General features: G+C 43.1%; 2 protein-coding genes across 3 annotated transcripts in view; one reads left to right on the top strand and one right to left on the bottom strand.

The window, feature by feature from the left end:
• KIDINS220 (kinase D interacting substrate 220) overlaps positions 1-21,392 on the top strand; it is a 95,167-nt gene extending 73,775 nt beyond the window's left edge. The window contains exons 32-33 of one of the 2 annotated variants that reach the window (XR_012087653.2): positions 813-929; positions 4,181-21,392. Coding sequence is in view for 1 of the 2 variants with exons in the window: in XM_073001327.2 (XP_072857428.2) it covers positions 813-833 (21 nt within the window). In the remaining variant the exon portion in view is untranslated. Of the gene's footprint in view, positions 1-812 lie in introns of both variants that reach the window. The other variant, XM_073001327.2, reaches the window with a different exon arrangement.
• ID2 (inhibitor of DNA binding 2) lies at positions 20,556-22,933 on the bottom strand. The gene is made up of 3 exons (XM_073001298.2): positions 22,340-22,933; positions 21,874-21,940; positions 20,556-21,182 (listed from the first exon to the last, which is right to left on the bottom strand). Exons 1-2 carry the CDS (start codon positions 22,685-22,687, stop codon positions 21,884-21,886), a joined length of 405 nt encoding a protein of 134 aa, XP_072857399.1. The 5' UTR covers positions 22,688-22,933; the 3' UTR covers positions 20,556-21,182; positions 21,874-21,883.
• Between the last annotated feature and the right edge of the window lie 51 nt (positions 22,934-22,984).

Raw genomic sequence — 22,984 nt, 5'->3', positions numbered from 1 at the left:
CCAGAATCTCAGTGGATAGCATGCCGTTGCTTATTCATTGTGAGGGACTGTGTGTGGATGGAGGGTCCAGTTATTTCAGTGAAATGTGTTTCCACATTCTAAACAAGGGGATGGCATGATTTATGTGACTGGGGTCTGTTTTGCACGCATTTATTTTGGAATTTATGGAGCGTCCCTAGATAATTAGATGATCTAATCTGTGATAATAAAAAAGGATGTCTATCAGGACCCGAGTCCCAAAAATTACGAAACTTGGGCACCTGAAATTTGGTTGTTCCTTTGAGATGTTCATGTTCAGACGATTTTATTTTTAACGTGCATTTATTAATTTTAGTTAATTGGAATGTGTCCATCTGTTTTAAGGGGGCAAAGCAGTTTTAGCCAATTGGTGGCAGAATTCCCTAATCAGTTGAGAGATGTTCAGTCTGTACAAATGGAGGGAGGGATGAATAGACGAAGGGTAAAATAATGGGTTGTCCCTTTCTGAACGATAAGGTAATGTACATCCACACAGTCTTGAATGGGTAGCCCCTTTCCTCAGGGAACTGTGGGTGTATTGCATGGCACCTTTTTGTGCCTGTGGGACCTTTGCTCAGACAGGGGGAGCACAGTGCTTCCCGTGTTTGACAACCGTGTAACTTTGCTTGCAGGCTTCAGTGTTTCAAATTAAGGGCTGTTCTAATACATCTGAAACTGGATGCTTTCGCTAGTGTTGCACATTAAAGCTGTTTTCGAAATAACTACATTTAATGAGTTAAATGAAACCTAACTGAGTTGCCTTTTTATTGAAAACTCTTTATTGGTATTTACAGGCTGAATACTTACATAAATAGAGAGGGGATCGATATCCTCATAATGAAAATGGGGAAAATTGAGGAAGATAATGACTGAAGATTGAGATTCCAAAGGCACAGGAGAAAGAAAGCCAGGTCTGAGTTAGAGCATAATGGGTGCTTGAAATTGTTGATGATGAATGTTATATATAAAACACTTTAGCAGAATTAATTGTTACATTTCCTTTTCCTAGAACTTCCTCATAAAGCCATTTGAATCGCAACTAGGCATGTTTTTACCCAAGCCTGTTTCCAAAGAACCACGGAATTAAGTTGTGGGAGTGCTGAACAAAGGAGTCTAAGGCTGCCGCCCTCTACATCTTTGCTCATACAAGAGTCTCACTGAGTCTTGCCTGAGTTCAGTGGGGCTTATGAGGATAAGATTGCAGTCTTAGATTCTCCCCCCCCCCAAAAAAAAACCACACAACAACACTGGGTCCTCAGCCTCTTCTATCAGATGGTATGCTTCCTTCAAAATTGAAAAGCATTTTCAAGAAGTGTTTTCTGATATGCCGAGAGTTGGGCAGGAGAATTGGCCCATGGTATTTTTAAAAGCATTCTAGCTTAAACATCCAGCTGAGGTTGTAGTGCATGTTGTGTACTTCACTGTTGAATCCACCTGATTAGGACAGCTACCTACCTTTATTGGGAGTAAGTTTAATAGAATTCAACGTGAAACATACAGGGTGAAAGGTGGATTATAAAAATTGACAAGGTTAATGTTAAATACTTTGATTGGTTTTACCTAGGTATGATAATTGCCATATAGCCACACGCACACACACAAATTTTTACAGAGCTGTGTTTTTCTGCTCTGTTAAACAAACTATAGCTAGCCGAGAGTTAGGTATTTGTTCCCTTCTTCTCCACTGGCGTGCTCCAGAGGAGAAGACTGGTGGCATTTGCTTCCTCTGTTATACTGCATTTCCTAGTTAGATCAACACTCAGGGGTTTGCTTAAATTGATCAAACGGATACTGTTTTTTCTTTACTTGGAATGTAAAGAAACCACTCAAGGTTGGAAGTAGCAGGGAGTTGTGGTTTGTTTAAAAGTAGGTGCTTCCAGTTTTCTTCTCTGGCATGCATGAGTGGGGAGAAAGCACAACCAGAAATTTGCCACCACTCGTTCATTTAACAGAAGCCCATGCCCCCTGCTGTGTCTCAGTTCTTTAATATCAATATGTCTAATACTGTTTAAAATGCTGTTTTTGCAATAATGCTATATACCAAGCAGATTCACCAAGACAAGGCCTATTTTTGCTTGCCCATTTGAGCGGATTCTAATTGTCTACCCACTTCTTTGCCTTCTGCATTTTAAAATGTTCCGCTGTTTCAAGGGTTTATGATTTAGAGAAGAGGAAATATTGCTTAGAATTTGCAGTTATTAGATTTCTGAAGAGTTAGGGCAGTAAGTTTGTGATTAAGGTGATGTTTTGCATTATGGCTCCCTCACAGTGCCTTGCATGTTTGACTCATTTCTAAGTCAGCATGTGGCTATTATAAACAGAAGGCTTTGGCCACCAAAAGATGGACTGGATTTGTCAGGTCTTATGCTAGAAGCCTCCTGAAGCTATGTGCAGAATCTGTGTCTTCAGAATAAAGGTTTCTTTGTGTGATTTCTCACACTCCTTATTGTTATCATAGAGTGTTCAGATATGGTCAAAATCTCAAAACATAAATGGGACGACTGTGTGATCTGTTAAATGTTGGTCATGAATTAGTTTCTCTTTAGAATGGTGGAAAGGAACAACGCCTGATATATCCAACACTTAGGCGAAAGCTCCATTTCTCCTGAAAGTTCCTCAAAGAGCAATTCTACTCTGCTGTTAAATTTCACCAAGCTTGACTGGTATCATTTGTTCCCTCTCAAACCTCCATCAAGAATCAAGAATTCATAAGAGTTCTTTTCCTGAAGCGGTTTATCTTAATAGTGAAGAGGAACTGAAATTCTTCTGATGCCAGAGCTTTCTGTGTTGTGTTCTCTCTCTCTCTCTCTCTCTCTCTCTCTCTCTCTCTCTCTCTCTGGGAGTGTATTTGTGCACATACATGTTGGAGAATGGCAACATTTATTCTTCCCCTTCAGTGGGATTCATCTCCTAACCTGGCTTTAGTTCAGAAGCATAAAATATACAAGAAACAGATATCCTTTCTTTATCTGCTCTAAAGGCACCCATCTGCCCAAGCTGAGCACAGAATGATAGAAAATGGCTTTCTTCTACATAGCAGCTGTGACCAACTCCCTCCCAATAAGCTTAGGAGAAAATAATCGGCACTCCCCATTCATGGACATCTGTTGTGTCAATAGAAACAAACAGGCCAGCAGCCAAATGTATGGGCATAGGAAGTCGTCTAGCTGGTTACATTTCTAGAGTTTTGTGTTTCTCACCCTTTTATCACTCCTGGAGCAAGTAACTGTGTTGGTTTGTACTCTGAGTGGAACACACTGAAGTGTGGGACCTTAGAGTGCAGTGCTCTGGAAGCAGGAATTCATTTGTGGTTTTTTTTTAAAAGTACCCAAGATCAATATCTATCTATGATCGAAAGAAGGCTCTCTGTGTTAGCTGTTCTAACACAGTCCTGGGGAGCAATTTCTAAGAAGATTCAAAGGTTTCACAGAGCCAAAAGGAACAAAGCAGTTCTAAGATTATTATATTACTATATTAATAAACCGTCCTAAGAACAAGAAAAAAATGAAACCAAAATTGGCTGAAAGTGCACTTGAAGTTTTCTGAAAATACAGTATGCTCTTTAAAAAAATCTCAGAAACATGAAGGTAGCGGTACGTGTTCATTGGAAGATGACTTCATTTTTTTCCACACAAAGTGGGGAAGGAAACTGGGAGTGCCTTGGAACTCAAGGACTAACCTTGATGTCTTAGGTCACATGATTCTGGCCATGCCTCAGAGTATGTCAAGAGATGTTCTTCCCAGGGTTTATTGCTGTGTTAAAAACATGCACACATGTTTGTAGAGCTTTTGGTTCAATATAGCTTTCCTTCCTCAAATTGTCTAAACCAAGGAAAGGGTTTGGGGACTAGAACATAGTTTTTTAGTCTGTGTTCTGCAGAGTAGGCATGGCAGCATTAGTTCACATGAGAAGTTAAAGGGTGTGTGTGCTTCTTTCTTGTATGTGTTGCACTTACTCACACTTTTAGCTTTACCATTTCATTAAGTCCAGAAACATATTTTGGCACAGAGAGATTACAGCCACACTCCAGGTGTTTTTGCCTCTGTCCTCCCCCAGCAATCAGTACACGTGCTCATCTATTGGGATGCTCTAGCATTCAGGGGAATTTCTGTTGGAGTTTGCATGTAGTGTACTTATACTTAACTCTGTCATTTGCTGCAGCGTATTGTGCCTGCATAGAAGAAGATGCCAAACCTTAAAGAGCAAAGGGCAACCTGAATGTTCACAACACCAATGGCAGCAGTCAAGATGGTCTACAGCAGTGGTCCCCAACCTTTTCCAAACCGTGGACTGTTTGGGGGGCGGGGTTCCATGCGGAGGGGCACCCATGCATAGGTGGGTGGGGGTGTGCATGCGTGGGTGGGCAGGGCACCCGAGCATGTAAGTGTGCATGCATGGGTGTATGCATGGGGGTGTACGTGTGAGAGGGTGGGAGATCTGTCTCTGCGGCTCGGTCCTGCCAAGGCCATGGCCCGATACTGGGCCATGGCCCAAGGGGTTGGGGAACCCGGGTCTACAGGATACCCTCTTCTACTCACTACCATTCACAAAGTGACATCAAGCAAGAGAAAATCCCAGAAGCTGAGTTTTTCCATCAGTTAACCACTTCTCACCTAAATACAAAGCAATTGTCATGATTTTTCGACATGTGTGGATGGTGTTGAGCAGAAGATGGTATCCTGTAGAGACCATCTTGAATCTGGATTAAGTGAATGGCAAGGTTTTTGAGGAGGGTAGGCCATATGGCTTTGTGGTTGCCTACACCTTTTACTGTATTTTGCATTTAGATGATATAATTTAAGCAGTAAGTATTAAAATATATTTGCGAGTAATCTGGAATTTTTATAAAAAAATTCTTTTATCTCATCAGAATTTTTTTAATGTTTTGAGTAAAATGTGCAGAGTGAAAGAATGCAGGTGTGTTGCCTACTTTCAAGTACTGGAGATAATCTACAGAAAATCCAACACCATATGAGCCTTGTGCATGTGAGTTATTTCTCCTCTCCTACTCTCCATTGAGGTATTTAGGAGAAACTTCCTCCCTGAGCCACTGAATCTGTCAGTGGCTGTTAAGACTTTAGTTTTCATGAGGGTACTAGTCAGAAGAATAAATCTGATAATCTGATCGTACTTGAAAACAAAGGTCCTGCTCTGCAAGGTGAGGTACCCAGTATGGTGTTGTGGATAGAATGATGGTCTATAACTCAAGAGGCCTAGGTTTGAATTTCCACTTGGCTATGGAAACTCACTGGGGATGTGGAAGTGGTAAAAGCACTTCTTAAATACTTCACTCACCTTGAAAGCCCTATCTGGGTTGCTATAAGTTAGTTCTGACTTGACGACACATAGCTAAGTAACTCTGTATGGGACAGGATGCAGTAACTGTAGAGGTACTTGGGCTGTGATCAGTTGCAATCTGAAGGTCAAACTGCACATTATGCATAAAGGATGAATTTATGGCCACGAAACAAATTGGGAAGAGAGGTGGAAGAGTGACCATTTTCCTTTTCATGCATGCTGTTTTCCCTCTTCAAATTACTATATCTTTTGGAGATGCATGTGAGATTTTTGTCAGGCAATTACTTTACTTCATGAGATTTTATAGAAGATCCAACCATGTTCATTGATATGGGCCTCAACGTTGTCTTATATTTGTAATCGTCTTATGCTTCTTTCTCACTTATTTCATCTCCTGGTATCATGGAAAATCTACTAAGGTGGGAAAGAGAATAGCTGCATTTTTTTAATGTTAGCCTTGGGAACATCTGTGTAGACGGAGGCAAAAAGCCATGAGCAAAGGTGAATAATACGGATTACAGTGACTGTGACTCTTAAGTGAGGACGTTGCAGATAAGGCACCTTTCCCGAGATCAGACGTTGTTTGGGACATGGGAGTTGGATGTATCAAGCTGAACAAGCAATTAATAAACAACTCTTTTTTATCAGTATTTTTAGTCGTTCAGTTTAGATATCTTTTCACTGCTGTGTTCCCTGCAGCAAAGCCTGGGCTGCCATGTTGAAAATGTTTGCCACATAGTAATTCTGAAGCAAGACATTTTAAAATAAGGTATCTGTATCCTGAATCTACTAATTTTAAGTGAAATTTTAAGTTGGAAGATGGACACTTTTGTCCATATGAAATACGAAGAATTGCCCCCGCTCCCCAACAGAACATTTCAGCTCAGTGTTAGATGCATTCCATGACCCTGCTTCCTACCTATCTCACTACTCCCTTGTTGTGCAAACAGCACCCTATCCGTTTGGAAACCAGCTCTGTTCAGTTCGGATGGGCTTGTTTACTGCAAAAGGGATCCACACAAACATGCACCCACACCGCCAGTTGGCCTTTTGAGGACCTCAGAACACTGTTAGTAGGCTTTCAGCAAATAAAATAAAAAGTAGACGTGGTGTCAATCTATAAGTCAGTAAAACCAGGGAATGAATTCAGGTATTGCACAAGGCCAAAAAATCAATTACGGTCATACCTAGTGAACAGGAAAGATGGAATCCTCACCATGGAAAAGTGTCTTTGGCTGCAGATTTTTTTCCACGTGGCTCACCATGGTACAGTTAGTGGAGAAGGGTTCTGGGAGTTTTGGTCCAATAACATCTGGGGACCCAAGAGTGGGAGCCACTGTTCTAGACATGTCTCTCATTTTGTCCTACGCTAGTTTGTGCTAGCGTGTCAGTTGAACTTCTAGTTGAATTACAACAGAAGGCCTCTGACTTGATGCAGTTGTGCATGGGAGCCCTGATGTGAACTTCTTTAGCTTTGAGGTAAATAAAGCAAACCTGTTATAAATGTTTGGATATATAGTTGGATATAGAACCTCAGATGGGCAGCATAGTTCACGGTGTGTATGATCAATTGAAGATTCAGTCACTGAATCGCTGTCGGTCAGGAATACAAGGTCCAAAACATAATTGTATTAGGGAAATAATATTGTGAGTGTGTATGTGACAGTATTTGTGTGGAGGCATGCCTCAGCCCCAATCTCAAACTAAGGCTCTGCTGATGATCTGGAGGTAGAGAATTTGTCAAAGTAGGGGGAAAGGAAACTAGTGACAATACGAGAGTTTCCATTTTTTTTCCCACACTAATTTGGGAAATGTGCATATCGATCATTTTTACTTATCTTGCCTTTCTTCTTAAAAGGACCCAAGGCAGTGTGTAACATGAAAAGGACAATATTTAAAAGCTAAAAACAGTAAATACGCAAATATTAAAAGAACAGTTAGACAATTATATTAAAATGGTAAATAAAATCAATTCTAAAAACATATTAAAAAGCAACAGAGCACAATCCAGTTTGGAAAAACCCCTCTCAGACTGTCAGTCACTAAGGAAAAGCCTATCTGAAGAGAAAGATCTTCAGACAAAGATCTTAACAGACAGCATTCCTAGATAGGGTCAAGGTGTTTTATATCAGAAAATGCAAGATTTCTCAGAAACTTCTATGCTCCCAAATAAACATGAACCCAAGCTACCAGTATATTTAAATACATTTGTGAAGGAAGCGATAAAAGGCTAAATGCTCCTCTTAAAATGAAACTCACTCTGTAACTTACAGATGTGGTGATTTCGTTAGTATTAAGCTATAGATGTGCTTGCATTTTTTAAGCGGATGTTTTAGCCAAATTAGTAAGATTTTTTTAAAAAGAATGTAAATAGGGGCAGGAGAAATACAGGGAGCTAAAGCAAGGAAAGAAGTGGTACAGAAGCAAACCATAATGCAACAGGAGCAGAAACTCATCCAGGGAGGCAACAGGATCTTAAGAATTTTGCAGAGAAGCAAAATTAGTAATTTCTGTTTGCTTTTTAACATGGAAACAACAGACGTCTACATTTGAGGGGGAATACCTAAACAGCAATGCCAAATAGAAGTTAATGTAAGTATTAAATAAAAATTGCACGCTAACACCAAAGAGTTAAGGAATTTATGTAGAATTGCTTCACTTTTCACAGTAAGCAACTTATCCAGAGGGTTGGAAGATGAGGTAGTACCAGTTCTTCAACAGGTTCTTTTGATCTGTTGTAAGTATCATCTTTATTTAATAGACTATCCTTGCTGCCATGTGTTCTAGTCAAAGTGTTGTACTGCACAGATTGTAAAACAGCTTACTGCAAAACAAGACTAAAGTACAAAGATCCATCCCCTGCTCAGAAAGGGGGAAAATGACACCTCTTGAATGTTAACTGCTGATCTGACGCCCAGTTCAGTACAAAGATTTTAGTTCAAAATGGCGAGCTGGGTTTCTATTGAGGCCAGGCCCTGCATATCTGAGTTGTATTCAGTGACTGGAAAGGACCCTAATTTGTGTATGTGCATTGCCCACATTTCAAGACAACAGAGGAATGCAGAGCACGCCGAGGGAAGTATTAATGCTTGAATGGCTCAACACAAAACAGCTCTTACAGAGGATGAACCCAATGGCTTTTGCAGAGGGAGGCACTGCTTCATTATTCATTCTGAATTCTTTTAGAATGTCAACAAATATATTAGGCGGCTGATTCGATAGACACTTATTTGGATCTTGGACAGCAGTTGTTCACTCTAGTCCCCTGGAAAACAACAGGTTATGTACCTGTAATTGTAGTTCTTTGAGTGGACCTCTGTGGTTCACACTGGGTAATCCGCCCATGCGTGCAGCCTCATCAGAATATTCCAGAGTTTCTGTGGTAGCAAAGGAAAATACATTAGCATAGACCCCTCCCCCCGGTATATGTACCTTGGCGCCAAGGCTCTCCCTTAGGTCAACTGCCGCATAAAGAAAAGGGCGTGACACTGGGGAGGCTGGGTTGGTATGTGTAAATCACAGAGGTCCACTCAAAGAACTACAATTACAGGCAGGTAACCTGTCGGTCTTCTTCATGGCCTCTGTATCACACCATGGGTAATCTGTGCATGCGCGGAGCCTCATTGGAATATTCTAGAGCTTCTGCGGCAGCAAAGGAAAATATATTAGCATAGATCCCTCCCCCTGGTATATGTACCTTGGCACCAAGGCTCTCCCTTCAGGTTCTTTCAGCCACCACGCTGAGAGCCTCGATTGTTGCTTCTGTGAGAAATCTGAAATCAAAAGTAGGACAGTTATTGAACTTTATTATTAATCTTATTATTTTCAAAACAAGATACGCTCCAGCCTTAGGGAACGTTCCCCCCACTTTCCGTTGTTTCCTTATCTAAACCAGTTTTGGGGTCATGACCTTTTCAGGCTGATTTAAAAGCTGCGTAGTCTGCAATAATGAGATCCCACTCTCTGACAGCCTCCCTAAATGCCTTTTTTGCCTCTGTGAGGCCATCAAACTTCCTCAGCCCCTCACTGCAAAAGCTTTAAACGTGGAGTTCCCTGCAGTCACCTCTCTACGCTCAAGCTTCGGCTCTGGGAGCAATCCCTAAAGCCATGCATGAAGCTGTTTCTGAAGCAACAAAACAGCGCCCGTCAGCTACTCCATCTCATCCCAATCAGTAATCTACTCTGCCCTCAATATCGATGGTCACGCATATGCACAAAGCCAACCATTCGACATTGAAACCCTCAACATCAAAAACAGTCTCTAAGAGAAAACCATCCATGGATGCTTCCTCAGCACCAGAACCGTCACCTCTGAAGAAGGCTAAGTCTTCGAAATCGAAGCCTTCCAAAACCGTTTCCCCGACCCCACAACCACCAGAGTCCAGAAACCTCATCTATGTTGGTTCTCTTTCAAATGAGGAGGTACTTCCATCTCATCAACCTCACCATTGCAGTCTCCTGAATGGAAACAGCATGTATCAGCTCACGGCTTCCCCTGATAGCCTGCGACAATCCCTGGGCTCTCCGAGTGAGTCTTCACAAATTGCCTCATCAGACATCCATGGAGCTAAACGTAATCAGAAACTATGCCTTACTGTGTCCCTGTAGGCCTAACCAACTCAGCCTCCGGCACATCAACAAAGGCTTCACGCCTATATGAGCATCTGCTTGCCTTCTCACGCAGAAAGAGATCACGCTCAGCACCATCATCGGGATGTCGTTTGCCCCGATCGGTACCTAACGGATAAGCCCACCAAACACTGTCGGTCAGTTGCTCTTCCTGGTCCGGTGGCGCTGCCCCTATAGGATGTCTCTGCTAGGGAGCCTTCAGTGTCGAAGAGATTTTATTACCACGATCGCCCAGGACTACCTGGCACCTCTTATCTGCCGGCAGCTAAGAGCCCCAACCAAGCTGATCAATATACCTTGGCTCCGGGCACGTTGCAACACCAACAAGTTACTATTTTCCTCTCCATTACGAGGACTGTGAGTACTCATCCCACTCAGCATCACCAGCGCCTGTCTATTCCACCATAATACAGTGTGGTCCATCAATGCCTTTACCACCTCAACAGCTCTCTCAACACCGACAGCAACCTCCATTTCAACATACGTTGTTACTCACCCTTTCAATATTGACGATCCTCAATATTGAACACTGTCCATGGACGCACCTCCAATGTCCATACTGATTGACAACCCTCAGTATTGACCACTGTCCACCGACACCCCTTCAACATCAACAACTTGGCATCAACACCAGTATTTTGAGGACCAACCTCTCGATGTCAATATCGATCGATAGTTGATTGACTCGACTCATGATGCCGATCCATCTGATCATGGTTCCAGGCCTCAAACACCATCAGGACTTTTAACATCATCAGATTCTGACCTGGCAGACACAGACCCTCCATCACTAGTAGAGTATTTTCAAACCTATGTTCAACTAATGATTCTTATGGCCAAATACCTCGACCTACAAATTCATAGACCCACTACTGGAGCAGAAGAGCATCTTTATGATCCCATCTCTAAAGATGCTATCAAACCAGTCCATATCTCCATGCTCCCTTCTCTCCTGAGCACAACTAGACATTCTTCAACCAAACCAGCATCATCTCATTCAATGTCAAGATGCATAGACAACCTTTATCGAGTACATGATCCGGGCACAGTCTTTTACAGCAGAGGTCCCCAACCCCTGCTGTGTGGCCCAGTGCCGGTCCATGGCCTGAGCTGGACCGGGCCGGAGACAGACCTCCTGCCCCACCCCCCGCACGCACTCATCCTCACACAGCTGATTTGCACATGGACAATGCTCCAGTGCGCCCATGCGAAAGCCATGCCACCGTTTGCGCATGCACACAAGAGCACGCTTGTTCATGCATATGCATGAGTGCCTTCCCCAGCCGGTCCATGGGGTGAAAAAGTTTGGGGACCCCTGTTTTACAGAAACAACCAGCTCCCAATTCCATATTTGTCAAAGCTTCACAATCTCACTCTTGACACAGACAAATACTAATACCACCTAGTAAAGATACCAGGCACATTGACTCCATGGGCAGATGGCTATACTCTTCTGCCGCCTTCACCATGAGAGTTGCCAACCATCAGGGAGCTATGGGCACGTACCAATGTTTCTCTGGACAGTATCTCTACAGTGAACCCTCAACTTACGAACTTAATCCGTTCGTAAGTTGAAAAGTTTGTAAATCGAATCCAAATTTCCCATAGGAATGCATTGAAACTTACTTAATGTGTTCCTATTTGAAAAAAGTCATAAACAACAACAAAAAAATTTAAAACAAAGGCACTTACCAGGTACTGCAGACTGAGCCTGGCTCCTCACAGCACCCCTGCAGCCGTGGAACAGCCAGAAAAAGAGCGCCCAACAGCTGAGTCAGCAACCGGCAGGCAGGCTGCAGTCATCCCAGAGAGACAGCAGCCATCTTGAGAGACAGTCAGCCATGTTTTCACCTCTCAAAATGGCCTCCTCCTCCAAAATGGCTGCCACCTCTCTGCTTTTTTTCCAGCTGTTCTGAGGCCACAAAGGAACTGTAAGGAGCCAGGCTCAGTCCACAGTACCCGGTAAGTGACTTTTTTCTTCCGATGGTGCTGGGAGGACTGGCAGGGGACCTCTGAAAGCGGCGCTGGCGGCGAGGGGTGAGTGGGCGGGAGGTCGTAAGTGGAATCCAAGTTCCCAAGTAGAGGGAGTATTTCCCTATTGGAGCGGTTCGTAAGTCGAAATGTTCGTAAATAGGGCCGTTCGTAAGTTGAGGGTTGACTGTACCTTTATTTATGCTCTCCCCAAAGATAAAAGGGTCTTAGCACAAACTTTTCAACAATAGGGCCTTTTGATGGTGAAACAACAGATGCTATCTGCTAGACACACAGTTGATGCTGCACCTAAATTAAAGGGCTACCTCTGTAGCACTTTGACAATTCTCTTTACCTAGAACCGTGGGTCTAGCCAAGGGCATGCATGCGCGCATGAAAGATCTTGGATAGAGTTGGTCTCTTCAATGCCGAGATCGATGACATTCTTGAGAATGTTCAAAAAAAGAGAGGACAGCTGCCAGGCGTTCGGGAGTCTACCCCACATACCGGCAACACTCAGCGCAGTGGCGCAGCCCTTACACCTCCTATCAAAAATTTCAACACGAACCTCAAACATCTTACGTGCCTTACTACAAACAACAACCTTACCGATCGAAACCTCACCAACAAACCACAACTACGCACGATGACCTTAAGCCTAAGCATCATAATTGACATCCAATCAGCCGAGATCCCAATACCACCTCCCACCTCTCCTCTTCCCCTTTGGACACACTTTACCTACATGGAAAGACATTGCTACAGATGCCTAAATGCTCTCCATCATAAGAAACGGATACCGCATCGAATTCCACCAACTTCGTCCCCCTTCACATCTCCGTTGCAAACTCTACAAAAAGAAATACAGTCGTTATTACTCAAAGACACCATCGAACCAATACCACTACAATACGCAGTCCTTTGACAACTTACAAGGGTCCTGTTTAAGCCCATGGCGTCAACTGACCTCAGGTTACTTACCTTCAAAACGATATTTCTTGTGGCCATCACATCAGCTCAATGTCCTAGTGAACTTGCGGCCTTAAGGTCTGACTACCCTTATCTGCAGTTTTACTTATCTGGATAAGGTTACATTTTTTGTAGATATTTCTTTTCTACCCAGAATACTTTTCATCCAACATGAGAGTCCACCTCAGGTATTCCAGGTCTGTGTGGAATAAACAGACCAAGAGGAAGTACACAGTGTTGCTGTCTGCCCTCCTTCCCTTATTTGTTCCCACTTGCCTTTATACATACACAACAACTTTCTGAAACAGAGAGATTCTTCTGTCTGTGGAAGCTCTCCATACAATCTGGAACCCCATAAAGCATCCAACTTGCATGGAGGCAGGCTGTTCCATGCAGAAGAAAGGCTTCCCCATTCAAAACATTGCCTGTCTACTTGCACATAGTGACATAAGTCCACGAGGAAGGGATGGGACTAGCATGCACCTCCTTGAGGGCTTACAGACACTTGGAATGCCTCATAATGTCTATAATTAGGCTTACAGGAATCCGTAACAGATGTGGGGATGATCACTAGGTTCGACTGCTTTCAAGAAGTTAGATCATGCAAGAATAGTGGTGTTCACCATAGCAAATGGATTGTCTATGTTTGCAAGCCCATTCTCCAAATGTAAGCATTATGAAGCCAAAATGGTATTAGCCACGTTGAGAATAGGATCTATTATCAAGTGTACAGAACTTACCTATAGAGACATGTGGATGGATGCACGTATTCATGTATATATTCATGTCAGAAATGTGACGAATAATAGTTAAATTGCTGGTTCTCGTTGATGTAATACAGTTCTGCCTTGATACTTCAGGACACCTCAGGGAGACATTTGTATGGCTCACAAGATTCTTCACTTCCAAAAGCAGACAAGGAGCACTTTTCCTCTTTTTCAAGATTTCTCTAGTCTGCACAATGTCTTTGCATCTACTTGTAATTTAAGGCCCTTTTCTGCTGCATACCAAGGCACACACACTGCAAGCACAGGAGGCTTGTGTGACCTTTAAAAAAGATGTGAACAACTAGTCACATGCTTCTGATTGTTACAAATCCATGCAACAAAGAACAGTTGTGGTCTTCAGAGATTTGTGAACCGTATGTGTACACGCACACACAGGCAACACTTCCCAGAACAACCGTATAATAAAACTGTGTGTGCTTTATAGCCACACAACCCTTAAGTGCAGCTGGGGAATAAACTGGAAAATTGTTTGGCTGACCGGAAACCTAAAAAGAAGCATTCCACACTGCAAGGTTTAGCCCCATTTGGTCGTGCTTTAAAGTGTGTGGGGAGTGCCCTAGTCCCGCCCGCCATCTCTGATTATGGAAATCACGGGCTGAAAAGTGGGAGATGGCTGTAGCTTGCCACTCACGGGTAGATCCTTGTGCATGAGCCAGAATCCTGGTTAGGGGGAGGCAGGGTTGGCTTATGTGAAGAAGGCACCCAGGTAGAGGCTGCTTCAGGTACTTAACATTTCTGCGATTAAAGAGATGATTGGGGGGGGGGAACTAATGGTACCAGTGTGCTCCCTGACTGCTTGCCAGTTCTGCACTTTTTAAAAAAGAACTGAATGGAACTTATTTTGCAGGCCTCACTTGGTATCCCTTAATAGCAGATGATTGACAGAGTAAGGTAAGACCCTGGTGTTCGTGTTTACATGGTTCCTGAACAAATTTGGCAGGCCACTGTTAGGAGCAGAATGCCACAGCTGTCATTATCCCTTTATCACCCTAATTTTCACCTCTCATTTTCAGTAGTAGCTGTTTGAGAGTGGAACAGCTTGCCTGGAAAGGTGATGGACTGTCTCTTGTTTGTTGGAGGTTCTGAATCCAGGTTTGGGTAAATGTCTGTCAGGGGTGCTTTAGCTGGCATTTCCCTGTATCTGGAGGGGTTTGGACTAGCTGTTTACTGGGATTCCATCTCGAAGACTCGATGAAAGCTTAAGAACGAGATGTTCTCTGCAGGATCACGGGTGATAAAAGGAAGGAATGGAATGGGAAAACTCAAGTACTGTTTTCTGTCCACAAAGCTAAACTCTTCTCCTTGCCCCGTCTATCGATTGCTGACTGAATCAGATTCAAACAGATTCTGGGAGAGATAACTAGTCAAATGTCAACTGGTCCCAGCCAGAGCTGGTGGAATCAGCCTCAGTTTCACATCTGCCCCTCACATGCTGCTGAATGGAATGGGTGTCCCAGGGTCATGCTCTTGTTTTCATTTAGCTTATAGGCTCTAGATAGATTTATGGGTAACAGAGTGCTTGAAAGTCTTACATGTCAGTGGATTTGAACAATGCAGTGGGTGGTACCCTTCTACCTGTATATCTCTTGGCTCTTTTTACTTGTATCATTTATAGGCCTCCTTTCTCCCAGTGAGAGAGCCCATGATGGCTCTCAGTATTCAAAGCAAGTCAATCTAAGAACATGACAAATTACAATATTAAAAAAAATAATTAAAGATACAGTCATCATCATCATCATCATCATCAAAAAGCTTTTAAAACTCTAGAAGCATGCTTGCGGGGAGAGGAACCTAGTATCCAGGAGGGACTCAGCCACAGTTATTAAAAGCCTGCTTGAAGAGGTGGGTCTCAACTGTGGGCGGAATAATAAAAGGGAGGGAGCTGACCTAATCTGCAGAGGGAGAGCATTCTCTTACTTGGGAGCAGCCACAGAGAAGGTCCTCTCTTGTTTCTACATCAAATCCACCTGTGATTGCAATGGGACCAAGAGAAGGACTGTCTCTAAAGATCTTAAGGGCCAGGAAAGCTTGTATGGGGAGGTACCGTCCTTTAAAAGCCTCAACCCAAACCATATAGGGCTTTATAAGTCATAAACAGCACATTAAATTGGTCCTGAAAATGGACCAGTTGCCTGTGCGGCTGTTGCAACAGGGCTGTTGTAGGCGCCCAGTAACTGTTCCCAGTCAATAGTCTGAAAGCTGCATTTTGAATCCACTGAAGCTTCTAAATCATCATCAAAGTAGAGCATATTATAGTAATCCAAGTGGGATGTATGTAACTAAGGTGTGTATCAATGTAGCTAAATCAGATATCCCAAGGAACTAGGACAGAGTTTTAAATCTGCAAATGCACTCCTGGCCACTGCCAAAATCTGGGCATCCACGCTTGGGGATGAATCCAGGGGTACTCTCAAGCTGTGGGCCTAAATTTTCAGGGGAAATGTAACCGCATGAAGCACAGGTTGCATCCCTATTCCTTCATCTGCCTTCCGACTGACCAGGAGCACCTTGGTCTTGTCTGGGTTAAGTTTCAGTTTGTTTGCTTTCATCCAGCCCATTACAGATACCAGGCATTGGTTCAAAGCCAAGACAACTTCCTTGGAATTAAAGGAGAGGTAGCGTTGGAAAGGAGAGGTAGCGTTGGGTATCATCATTCTGGACATATTTTCTAACCCATTGTGTAAAGATCTATTGCTGCTGCTGCTGCTAGACACTGGTTTAGAAAAAGAACTTCCTTGGAGTTACACAGAAGGAAGAGACAGAATTGAGTATCGTCTGCATACTGATGGCATTGGACTCCAGAACGCCAGGCAATGTTGCCCAATGGTTCCATATACAAAACAGAATCTTGAGAGATGCCATAGGCCAATGCCTGGAGCTTTGAGCAGGAGTCCCCCCAGCACCACCTTCTGCCCTGTGACCAGAACCAAATGAGCAGCAACACTACCGTGAGGCATCAATAGAGTGTTGTGCCACAGCACACCTGCACAGCTTAGAGGGAATGTTAAAGCAGCCACTGTAAAACAGTACCTCCAAGTCCTGCCCCAGAGTGATGCCCCCAAAGGATATCATGGTCAATGGTATTGAAAACCACTGAGAGGGACACATTCCCCCATCTGATTCCTAGCTTAGTTTTCCCACCGAGATGACCAGAGTGCTTTCTGTCCGACAGCCAGTCTTGAAGACAGATTGACATGGATCTAGATAATCCACTTCCTCTAAGAATCCTTGAAACTGAGAAACCGCCACACGCTCCAGGGCCTTGCCCAGAAGTGGAATTTTGAAACTAGCTAATAGTTGTTCTATATTTGGGATTCAAGGTGGGCTCTATAGGAGATGGGGAGTGACCATGGATCTTTCATTCCCTCCGGAAGGATTTTCATCTCTTTGTGCATTTAAAAGTTCATCTGGTGGTCAGTTTATTTAAAAATCAGACAGTGTTTGAAAAATACCCAAGAACAGTTGTGTTACTGGTTTAAGTTCACAGTTCTAAATGTGCTAGATTTGGGGACTTAATTTCTCTTTTGTCATTCAAGCTTATTTTGAAAGACAAGACTGTACGTAAAACTCTTTTTAAAATGGGAAATGTTTTCTCTACCTAAGCCAGAAGGTGGCACTAACTCACCACAGAGAATAATAAGGAACAAAATCTGGATGGTATGCCTGGAATGTTGCTCAGAAACTGGGCTATTAAATAGTTGTACGCATTTTCTCACACTTACAAATCAGAGCACAAGCCTTTAATCTATTAGAAGAATGAAAAGATCTCATCAAACCAAGATGGACAGAGGAATCCTAGTGGCAAGGGTTGTGTTTGTTTATTATGCCTTCTGATGGTTTTTTTTTTTTTTGGCAACTCCTTGGCCGTCTAAAACTTGTGATTGGAAAAGTTTCCTTAATATTTTGACAGTTTGTAACTTGAACTTGGCACCCCTATCTCTAAAAATAGTTTATGAGACGAGCTTATGAATGCTGCCATATAAGAATATGGTTTTCAGCTTACCTTCGCAAACTTGACACTCCTTGACGTGATCCGTCCCCATCTGCTTGGGCTCCTTTGTACAGTATTTGTTGGTGACTACGGTGTATGTTACTGCTGGTGGCACGGTACCCCTAGAAGATTAACTTGTCCTTTACAAGCTTCCCCCCCCCCCTTTTCTTTGCCATGTGGGTTCTAACAGTGGCCTAATAAAGTTGAATGTATTCTAACTGCATTCCTCTCTGTTCACAATATAAAGTTCTTGGTTAGCATCTTTTCTGCTTTTTCACATGCTGAAACTATAAAAAATTGTTTAATCTAAAAGGAGCACACAAAACCCTATCTAGTCCAGCATTGTTATTTTCTACTGTAATGAACCAGATGCCTATTCTGTAGTCAATAAACAGATGAAAGGGTGTATTATCCTCTCCCAGTGTTCCTCAGCACCCTCTATGTAGGCCCCGGGTGTCCCTGATCTCAGAGACAGTATAGAGCCATATGGACTTCTACACTTTTGAGAGCCTTAGCCTTCATGAATTTTGCATAATCCCCTTTGGAAGCTAAATTGGTGACCATAATCACAGTTTATGGAAGCAAATTCCATGTTTAACTATGCAGTGCAAAAATAGTTCATTAACTGTTGTTTAAATGAGTAGGGCAGCAAAGGCCTGCTTGATGAGAAAGAACACATGCTCATTTTACCTGTTTCACCATCCTATGAGTGCAAAAATATGATTATGTAAAATATGGTTAAATATTAAAAGCTTACTGTGATCTTGCTCTGTTGCCTGGATTAGTGACTGACCAGACTCACAAATTTGCTAATTATGAGACATAAGGCGGAGTATGAGGGGTTTTTGAAGTTATGTCTGTACTGGTTCTGAGCCATGTTTGTGACTGTGAGAATGGAACAAGAATAATCAATATTCCATGGAAGTTTGAGAATATGCTAACATGCTTGTTAACATGGTTGCATTGGGTATAGTACTGTATTAGCTTTGGTGATACTGCAGTATGACAAGTCTTGAATAGAGCAAGCACACAGCACAACTAAATGTTACTTCTTAATTTCTACTATAATATTGAGAAACTGAAAACAGTTTAAGTAATGAGATCCATTAAAATGCAGAGTGTAAGACAATGTTTTACATGATACAGACAGATTTCAGGCGTTTGTGTACTCCTTAGTTATCTAGAATGAAGTGCCAGCAAAAAAAATGAGAAAATTCACATAATTAATGATATGTAATAATACTTTACTGGATTATTTTGGGTTATGACTAACCCAAATGTAGAATATGGAAGTTGTAAATTGCTATAACGTTTCAGTGTAAATTCACACACACACCCATGGGAAAACTTAAAGGCAGTGTTCTGCCAACATTAATAAAAACCAAATTTGAATGTTAGAGGAAATGCTGGAAATGGCATGAGAAAAAAGAAGGGTGGCTTTCACTATTTGGACTGTTCTGAGGAGCAGCAAAACTAATGAATGGAAGCCGCCCTACCCCATCCCAATCAGCAGCACTAAATAAACATTTATCTTCTATACATGAAAAGTTAATTCTGACTGAAGTTGCTCTCTATTGGAAATGTGTTGCTTGTTTTGGGGAACAGCAGACTTGGGTCCATGAAAGTTGCCAAGTAATTATTGTACATTAATATTGACGGTTGAGAGTCCTTGTACATCTGACAGAGGAGCAAAGCCAAACAGGGAGCTCCGTTTCCCCGCTTTGGCTGCTCTGATCCTTTCTGAAAAGCCGGTGCACCTGATTGGTTAGGGCAGCCTGTGCATTTGACAGATCAGAGTTGGCTTTTCCCCCAGTCACTCTGGATGGATTTGATGTCAAGGGCGAGGAAAGACAGCTGCAGCAGGCTGTATGGTACCACCCACACACCTGTTCTCTTTGGTGAAAGTGTTACAGGCCTCAGGTGAGACTGCTGCGTTTCACAGTAAAAGTCCCCCAGAGGACAACAATCCCAACCTCACATCCAGGTGCCCAGTTACTCTTGTTTCTCAGCATATTTCCTTTCCTACCACTTTGCATATACATCTGCTGAACGTATTTGTATTTGGATCAAAGTAGACTATTGAAAGTGTGCTGCAAACTTAGGGAAAGTGCAAATGCTGCCAGAACTACCCATAGTTTGAAGTCAGATGTACATAGAAGACTAAAAAGGAAGAATTAGAATTGACAACAAAGATCCCAATCCTCAATGTATCTCTACTTACATTTCATTGGAATCAGTGTGATTTAGAGATCTTTGCTCTGTAGCCTGAAGGCTGTTTTACAAAATGCACCATAAATTGTTTCAAGCGAGATAGAGCTGTTTAGAGCAGCCAAAATTTAATCAATAACACGAGAGTGATATTCATTTCTCAACCACTTACTCATATAGGGAAGCTGCTGCAACTGATTAACTAATACCCTTTCCCCCCCTGACAGATTACACACATTCCTGTCAACTTAGGTTGGTGACTAGACCTAGCTTTTGTACTGAAAGGTTTTACAGGAACTGAGCAGCAGCTGGGGAAGTTGACTGCTGTCTGCAGATTTTACTTTGTGCATAATTATGCAAAAGTTCCAGTTAACTGGAGTTGGAAAAGTTGCTTTGAGGAGATCACATAAGCCAATCACAGGCATGGTAATGAGAGCACTGAGTAAAGGAAATTCCTCCTGCTTATCTGAGTCCAACACCATTTTCAAGACAATGCACAAGTTCAGCCGTTTCTTTTACATAGCTGCAAAACCTAACTGATCAATCACTAGACGTAGTTCACCAACTTACAAGGACATTCATTTCACAAGTTTTATTACATACATTTCCCTTTGCATTTGATTCATCATTCTGTATTGTTTTTAATTAAAGACAGCAAACTCTATGAATAAAGCAACCAAACTTCAATAAACACACGATCTTTATTTTGATCTTGTATAAAAAGGTTACGCGTACAACTAAACTTTTATAAAAAGTTCAGCATGATTACGTACATTACACTTTTTGCAGAAATGTACATTTCTGCTACTATACAAGGAAACTCTAATTAAAGAGTTTGAAGTTTCATTCCCATATTTATATATAAATATATACAAAGCATTCAGTCCTACATTTGTGTCAAAAGAAGATAATTTTTGACAAAAGACTTCACTGGAAAAACTGAACACTAAAATCCTTCTAGTACTCACGCTCCACCTTTTAGAGGAAAAAAAGGCAAAGTCTGCTTTAATATGGGCAATTCCGTAAGAGTTTTTAAGCATTTCATTTCGCTCCCCGTTGTGGGAATAGTATATAAATGAAGCCTTCCAACTAGGGAAAGGGCAATTTTAAAAGTCTCTTCATAAATAATTAAGATTAGTCCAGGATGTAGAACAGGAAGGTGGTTTCCACAATTTCTTTTTAAAATGTCCATTTAATTGGATATGGATTCCCCCTCTAGATACAGCTGAAAATCAGATTCAGCAGCTTGCAAAGGGGAAAAAAAGCTTTCTCTTCTTGTGCAAAAAAAAAAAAAAAAGTCAGCAAACACCTGCAAAAGATTGAAGAGAGGCATATTTAGAAGAATGCTAACAGGGCAGAGATCCGGACAGACTGGCGCCAGAGAGGAAGCCACAGTTTGAACATTTAACCAAACACTCAAAGATTGGGCAAACCCTGGCGTCCAGATGCAGCATGTGCGCACAAATGTGCTCTCTCTCTCTCTCTCTCTCTCTCTCTCTCACACACACACACACACACACACACACACACACAAAAGGAAATAATAAAAATGCCTGAGGGTGTGTGACTCGTAGAACACTTAACTCCCTATACAATCTACATTTGAAGTTCTATCTACAGAGACAAGGCACCACCATTCTACCTTGGGGAGCACTTATCTGAGAAGTTATTTTAAATTATTCTAGGAATGCTCCTTTCCCACAGCGCAAGTTTCACTCATCCCACCAGACTGAACTTTTCAAGTTTGTTTCTGAATTCACAGGGCATTTGATTACCACAGGTGTTACAGACAGTGCCCTGTTTTGTGACTAAAAAGCCACTTAACAGAACCCTTCACATCTGATGTTATTTCAGACACTTCAAAAGGCACTTTTCTAAACATGAGTTAGACCAGCCCGCCCGCCCACCCCCTGGGCCACTTTCTGTGCCACCGACGGGGATACTTCAGTTAGATCAGACATATGCCTTCTTCTTCGAAGAGCCCGAAAGGGGACACTTACCACAGTGCATTTAGCCACAAAGCGCTTTGCTGTCATTTGACATTAACTCTGAAGGGAATTCAGCTGCCTGCAACGGGGAAGGAAGGAGGGGAGGAAGGGAGAAGAGAACGTGGGGTTAAGATGCTTAACAGTTCAAGGAAGCACAGATAAAAAGGGTTCTCAATTCTGACCAAGTCAACCAAACACGGTTGCCAATAAGGGCCAACTGGCCAACCGTGCCCACGAAATGAACACCATTTGTCAACAACGGAGGCGGAATCTGATCGGAACCCTTTCCCTTTTAATTCCGGCCACAATTTTGGGGTTTTCTTTTATAAAATCCGCACCCCTGAAAGCCACGCTGCTTGGAAACCACCACCACCACCAGGCTGTTTCTCTAGAATCTCAATCGGGGGTGGGGGTGGGGGGAGAAGAGAGGCGGAAAGCGCCGGGAAAGAAGGTGACCGAGGGGCAGGGCGACCCTTACCTGTAACGACAAGATGCTGATGTCTGTGTTGAGAGGGGTCAAGGGTGTCCTGGAGGCCGGGTTCTGCCCCGGCCTTTGGTGGTGGAGGCTGACCATGGTGGGGTGCGTGTCGAGGGCGATCTGCAGGTCCAGGATGTAGTCGATGACGTGCTGCAGGATTTCCATCTTGCTGACCTTCTTGTTCTGCGGGATGCTCGGCACCAGCTCCTTCAGCTTGGAGTAGCAGTCGTTCATGTTGTACAGCAAACTCATCGGGTCGTCCACGGGGGTTTTGCTCCGCGATATCCCCAGGCTGTGCTCCGAGAGGCTGCTTTTCCGAACAGACCGCACAGGGCTGAAGGCTTTCATGTTCGAGGAGAGCGGAGGAGACAAGAGCCTTGCGACACACACGCACGCGCGCCCACGGTGCGAGGAGGAAAACACGGCTTGAAGGCCGGTGCGTTAATCGATCGGTTAGCTCGAGCTCTCCTCTCTCCCGCCTCCCCCTTTCTCCCACCAGCTTCCTGCTCTCCACTTCGAATGAAACCGAGAACGGCGGTTCTGCCTTTTATAGCTCCCGTCTTCCCGCCCCCCCCTCGCTAGCAAACCCGGCCTGTCCTCCTCGTGATTGGCGCCTCGAGGGCTGTCCGTCAGGCGCGGGAGCGC

Source organism: Pogona vitticeps, chromosome 1 (assembly GCF_051106095.1).
Source record: "Pogona vitticeps strain Pit_001003342236 chromosome 1, PviZW2.1, whole genome shotgun sequence".
Classification (NCBI taxonomy): domain Eukaryota; kingdom Metazoa; phylum Chordata; class Lepidosauria; order Squamata; family Agamidae; genus Pogona; species Pogona vitticeps.
Note: the sequence above shows the minus strand (reverse complement) of the source record. Positions and strands in the feature narration are given on the sequence as shown.

What these genes read in the sequence shown, in the direction of transcription:
- ID2 (XM_073001298.2), bottom strand. Translation starts at nt 22,687, where the DNA reads ATGAAAGCCTTCAGCCCTGTGCGGTCTGTTCGGAAAAGCAGCCTCTCG. An exon ending in TCAGCATCTTGTCGTTACAG is followed by an intron (nt 21,941 to 22,339) that starts GTAAGGGTCGCC and finishes TCCCCGTTGCAG; the next exon opens with GCAGCTGAATTCCCTTCAGA.